The sequence below is a fragment of the Coturnix japonica genome, unplaced genomic scaffold, assembly GCF_001577835.2.
Source record: "Coturnix japonica isolate 7356 unplaced genomic scaffold, Coturnix japonica 2.1 chrUnrandom909, whole genome shotgun sequence".
Lineage (NCBI taxonomy): Eukaryota > Metazoa > Chordata > Aves > Galliformes > Phasianidae > Coturnix > Coturnix japonica.
Genome location: NW_015440261.1, coordinates 3,056 through 9,468, shown reverse-complemented (window position 1 = coordinate 9,468; position 6,413 = coordinate 3,056). Strand labels below are relative to the sequence as shown.

General features: G+C 50.7%; 1 protein-coding gene across 1 annotated transcript in view; it reads left to right on the top strand.

The window, feature by feature from the left end:
• SYMPK (symplekin) overlaps positions 1-215 on the top strand; it is a 5,621-nt gene extending 5,406 nt beyond the window's left edge. The window contains exon 3 of the mRNA XM_032441949.1: positions 150-215. Within this exon, the coding sequence (XP_032297840.1) occupies positions 150-215 (66 nt within the window). The remainder of the gene's footprint in view (positions 1-149) is intronic.
• Positions 216-6,413: the final 6,198 nt, after the last annotated feature.

Here is a 6,413-nt window from a genome sequence, read left to right as displayed (position 1 = left end):
GTCAGAAGATTTTGTCCTTGGTGGAAAATGCGAGGCCCGATCACCGCTAGTGTGCCACGTGCTATGAGGGGATGTCTCACTGGGCGGCTCAAATGACCTGCTTCAATCACGGGCACTTGGCAAATCCATGCTTATCCGTGTGTCCTTAGGGGGCAATAGGAATGCCCTCCAGCCTAGAGGCGTCGTACTCAACATCCAAGTTGATAGCGGATTAAACTGCCTAGCACCGCGGCATATATGAGGGTTCTCCAAAAGGCACGGCGCGCCAAGCTGCCACTAGGCGATGCGGCCTTTGCCGCGCCGCTGGACTGGCGTGACGTGTGCACGGGTCCAGCCCCGCGACGCACAACGGGGATGCTGGGCGGGCGAGTGTTGTAAAACGAGCTGAGGCAGACCCTGCCGGCCCGTTCTGACAGGAGCCTGTCTGAATAAAAGACTGAGAAGCTCCTCTTGTGGCCCGCACCATGGCTTCCAAAAGCTCATACTAATGGCGGTTTTTTCTCCGATCGTCCTAAACTTGACTGGACACCCCTACTCACAGATCTCACTGTTGTTTTTGCACTTGTATGGAGGGATGGGGTTAAAAATAAAGCCAGCATGTTAGTATTGCTGCGTGTATGTGCATATTCATACACAATTCAACCACCCCACTATTGGTGGGCGAAAATGGGTATAATGGCCCTACGCGTACTAGAAGGCTGGCCCACTTCTTTTTGTATTCTACAGTGTCTGTCCCATGTGATTATATTCGCTCTCAGTACCTATGCTTAGGTTTCTCCATCCACACAATAACGAGGCTCCATTTTGTGGAGTTTTGGTTTAACCATTGCCCTGGGGTTTTCTTTCCCGAGTGGGGTAAGGGTATTAGCTCTGCATTCACCGCGATGACATAGTATGCTATATTAATGCGAAGGGCACATGCTAAGTGTCTCTGTTCACAAAAGAATCACAGTGATTTACTCAACCTATGGTTTATATGTCCCTTATGCCCTTATAGGTTTCTCATCAGGGCATGGTGTATGGTACGCTCCCCTACGGGGCTAATAGGTGCCTAATAGGGTGCCCTATATGTTCCCTATATGTTCTTAGGTTCTCTCAGCATGGCTGTATCTCCCAGCTACGGCGAGGCTGATAGGATGCCCTATACTGTCGGCCTATATGTCCCTATTATGCCCTATAGGTTCTCAATCAGCATGTGTACTCCCCTAGGGGCTATAGGATGCCCTATATGTCCCTATATGTCCCTATATGCCCTATAGGTTCTCATCAGCATGGTGTACCTCCCCTAGGGGCTATAGGATGCCCTATATGTCCCTATATGTCCCTATATGCCCTATAATAAGGGTTCTCGCAGAGAGAGCATGCAGCATGGTGTACCTCCCCTAGGGGCTATAGGATGCCCTATAGGGTGCCCTATATGTCCCTATATGCCCTATAGGTTCTCATCAGCATAGGTGTACCCGCCTGCCAATGGGGTTCAGATGGGCTCTGGTTGCTTACTACTGGTGCCCTAATGTACTGACTGCGTTATGTCCTATAGCGTTGAATAGGGGGTTCGTATCGGGGCTGCTGGGCTATAGGATGCCACCTATCACACTGGGGCCCTATTGTCCTATATCGTCCGCTATAGTTCCTATCAGCATGGTGTACAGTCCCCTAGGGCTATAGGATGCTCTATAGGATGATGTATATGACCCTATAGTTTGGATGGGGGGTTATAGGGGCTGTGGGCTATATGGTGCCCTATAGGGTGCCCTATATGTCCCTATATGCCCTATAGGTTCTCATCAGCATGGTGTACCTGCCCAATGGGGTTCAATGGGTCTGGGTGCTATATGGTGCCCTATAGGTTTGAGGGGGGGGGTTGTAATGGGTCTGGGTGCTATACCTGGCTGTTCCCTTATAGGATGCCTATATGTCCCTATATGCCCTCACCTACGGCTTCTATCCCAGCATGGTGTACCCCCCCGCAGGCGCCTGCCCGCCCCTTCCAGGCCCACCCCACCTACACCCCCGTGGAATCGCGGGGACGAAGCTCAGATCAACAACATTTGGCCCGACTGATGGCAACGCGCACATGACACGGCCAGCCGGGATTAGGCCGCCGGGTACTCGGGCGGGGTAAAAGAGAACAACGGAGTGGCTTAATAGGGGGGGAGGGGGTATCCATACGTGGGGGTTAGGGGGTTATATAGTGGGTTATAGGGTGGGGAGGGGGTATAGCGGGGTTAGGGGGTATATTAGCGGGGTTATAGGTGGGGAGGGGGTATAGGTGGGGTTAGGGGTTATATAGCGGGGTTCAGCGGGGGTGCTATAACGTGGGCGTTATGGGTGGGGAAGGGGGGTAGAAGTGGGGGTTGAGGGGTATATGGTAAGGGAGCTTAGGGGGGGTATATAAGTGCGGATAGAGATAGATAGGATATAGGTGGGGATGGGGTATATAGTGATAGGACGAGAGGATATATAGTGGTATTATAGGGTGGGGAGGGGTATATAGTGGGGATTAGGGGGGTGTATAGTGGTTAGGCGGGGCGTATACTAGTGAGGGATTTAAGAAATGGGAGGGGGATATGAGTGCGGATTAAGAGGAGAGAGTGGATGGGGGTATGATGTGGGATTAGGGCCGCGGATATATTAGGGATATGCAGGGGATGAGAGAATGAGGGTTATATAGTGGGGTTAGGAGAGGGTATATTAGTTGGGATTATAACGGGTGGGGGAGGTAGATATACTAGGTGGAATTAGAGGGGAATATAGTAGGATTAAGGGTGAGGAGAGAGGTATATAGTGGGATTATGAGATGGGGGGGTATAATAAGTTGGGATTCGGGGCAGGATGACTGAATAGTGGGATTATAGGCGTGGGGAGGGGGTATATAGACACTCGCGAGAATACTAAGGGAGAATGGAGGGGGTATATAAGTGGGGATTAAGGAAATAGAAGAGGGGTAATAGCTGGGAATTGAGGGGGGTAATACCTAGTGGGATTTAAGGGATGAGCGATGGGGTTATAGTAGAGAGGATATAGTGGGATTAGGGGATGGGGAGGGGGTATATAGTGGGATTATAGGGTGGGGAGGGGGTATATAGTGGGATTAGGGGGGTATATAGTGGGATTATAGGGTGGGGGGGTATATAGTGGGATTAGGGGATGGGGATGGGGTATATAGTGGGGTTAGGGGGGTATAGTGGGATTAGGGGGTATATAGTGGGATTAGAGGGTGGGGAGGGGGTATATAGTGGGATTAGGGGGGTATATAGTGGGATTAGGGGATGGGGATGGGGTATATAGTGGGGTTATAGGGTGGGGATGGGGTATATAGTGGGATTACGGTGGTATATAGTGGGATTAGAGGGATGTATAGTGGGATTAGGAGGGTGTATAGTGGGATTAGGGGGGTATATAGTGGGATTAGGGGGGTATATAGTGGGATTAAGGGGGTATATAGTGGGATTAGGGGATGGGGATGGGGTATATAGTGGGATTAGGGGATGGGTAGGGGGCTATTTAGTGGGAGTATAGGGTGGGGATGAGGCTATATAGTGAGATTAGGGGGCTATATAGTGAGATTAGGTGATGGGGGATAAATAGTGGGGTTAGGGGATGGAGAGGGATAAGGGTGGGATTAGGGGATGGGGATGGGGCTATATAGTGGGATTATAGGATGGGGAGGGGGCTATATAGTGGGATTAGGGGATGGGAAAGGGGCTATAGTGGGATTAGGGGATGGGGGGTATATAGTGGGATTAGGGGATGGGAAGGGGCTATAGTGGGATTAGGGGATGGGGATGGGGCTATATTGTGGGATTATAGGGTGGGGATGGGGTATATAGTGGGGTTAGGGGGGCTATATAGTAGGATTAGGGGATGGGAATGGGGCTGTATAGTGGGATTAGGGGATGGGAGGGTATATAGTGGGATTAGGGGATGGGGGGATAGGGGTGGGATTAGGGGATAGGGCTATATAGTGGGATTATAGGATGGGGATGGGGCTATATAGTGGGATTAGGTGATGGGGATAAGGGTATATAGTGGGATTAGGNGATGGGGATGGGGCTATATAGTGGGATTAGGTGATGGGGATAAGGGTATATAGTGGGATTAGGTGATGGGGATGGGGCTATATAGTGGGATTAGGTGATGGGGATAAGGGTATATAGTGGGATTAGGNGATGGGGATGGGGCTATATAGTGGGATTAGGTGATGGGGATAAGGGTATATAGTGGGATTAGGGGATGGGGATGGGGGTATATAGTGGGATTATGGGATGGGGGGTATATAGTGGGATTAGGGGATGGGGATAAGGGTATATAGTGGGATTATAGGGTGGGGAGGGGGCTATAGTGGGATTATAGGACGGGGATGGGGCTATATAGTGGGATTATAGGATGGGGATGGGGCTATATAGTGGGATTAGGGGATGGGGTATATAGTGGGGTTATAGGGTGGGGAGGGGGGTATATAGTGGGATTAGGGGATGGGGGGGGATAAGGGGATGGGGATGGGGCTATATAGTGGGATTATAGGGTGGGGATGGGGCTATATAGTGGGATTACGGGATGGGGCGGATTGGGGCACGGGGGGATAATTAATGGGATCAGGGCCCCATTTGGGTTCAATTAATGGTATCAGGGTCCTATTTAGGGCCATGTAATGTTATGGGATCCCTTTTTTCCCCTATAGGGGTGGAAAAAGTCTTGTTTGGGGTCAGTTAATGGGATTGGGGCCCTGTTTGAGGTCAGTTAATAGGATTAGGGCCTGTTTGGGGTCATTTAATGGGATCAGGGCCCCGTTTGGGTTCAATTAATGGGATCAGGGCCCCATTTGTGTTCAATTAATGGGATCAGGGCCCCATTTGGGTTCAATTAATGGGATCAGGGCTCTGTTTGGGGTCAATTAATGGGATTCAGTCCCCATTTGGGGTCAGTTAATGGGATCGAAGCCCCATTTAGGGCCATTTAATGTTATGGGATCCCTTTTTTCCCCTATAGGGGTGGAAAAAGTCTTGTTTGGGTTCAATTAATGGGATCAGGGCCCCATTTGGGGTCAGTTAATGGTATCAGGGTCCTATTTAGGGCCATATAATGTTATGGGATCCCTTTTTTCCCCTATAGGGGTGGAAAAAGTCTTGTTTGGGTTCAGTTAATGGGATTCAGTCCCCATTTAATGGGGTTAATGGGATCAGAGCCCCATTTGGGGTCAATTAATGGGATCAGGGCCTTATTTGAGGTCAGTTAATGGGATCAGGTCCCCATTTAATGGGGTTAATGGGATCAGAGCCCCCTTTGGGGTCAGTTAATGGGATCAGGGCCCCATTTGGGTTCAATTAATGGGATCAGGGCCCCATTTGGTTTCAATTAATGGGATCAGGGCCCCATTTGGGTTCAATTAATGGGATCAGGGCCCCATTTAGGGCCACTTAATGTTATGGGATCCCTTTTTCCCCTATAGGGGTGGAACAGACGAAGCAGCTGAAGGAGGAACCGAGGGAGGAAAAAACCCCCAGGGCTGAGAACGTCCTTATCAAACGTCGACTATCAGCCCTGGCTCAGGGTCAGGCCATCGCGGTGCTGGGGTCTCAAGGGGGGGGATCCGGGGGTCCCGGAATTGGGGGGGGTCCCGATGAAGAGACCCCACAAACCAAGAGGAGACCTGAACCCATCCTGCCCGGAACGCAGCCACGGTGAGTGAGGGGGGTATTGGGGGCTAATGGGGTCTATTGGGGGCTAATGGGGTCTGGTGGGGACTGTTGGGGTCTATTGGGGTATATTGGGGTCTATTGGGGTCTGGTGGGGTCTATTGGGGTCTTTTGGGGTCTGTTGGGTACTGGTGGGGTCTCTTGGGGTCTACTGGGGTCTCTGGGTTATATATGTATATAACCTCCCCTATATGTATATAATCCCCCTATATGTATATAACCCCCCTATAAGTATATAACCCCCCTATATGTATATCCTATGTATGTATATCTATATATCTCTATAGCCCCGGTATATGATCCCCCCTATATGTGTATGACCCCCCCTATATGTATATAACCCCCCTATACGTATCTATCCCTATAGTCCCGGTGCTGGCGGCCGTTGCCGCGCGTTCTGCCTGTTGGAGGCGGTGCAGCCTCTGAGTGCGGCACAGCTCTATATGACCCCCCCTATATGATGTATATGACCCCCCTATATGATGTATATAACCCCTCTATATGTATATAACCCCCCTATACGTATCTATCCCTATAGTCCCGGTGCTGGCGGCCGTCGCCGTGCGTTCCGCCTCATGGAGGCGGTGCAGCCTCTGAGCGCGGCACAGCTCTATATGACCCCCCCTATATGATGTATATGACCCCCCTATATGTATATATCCCCTATAGCCCCTATATAACCCCCCTATACGTATCTATCCCTATAGTCCCGGT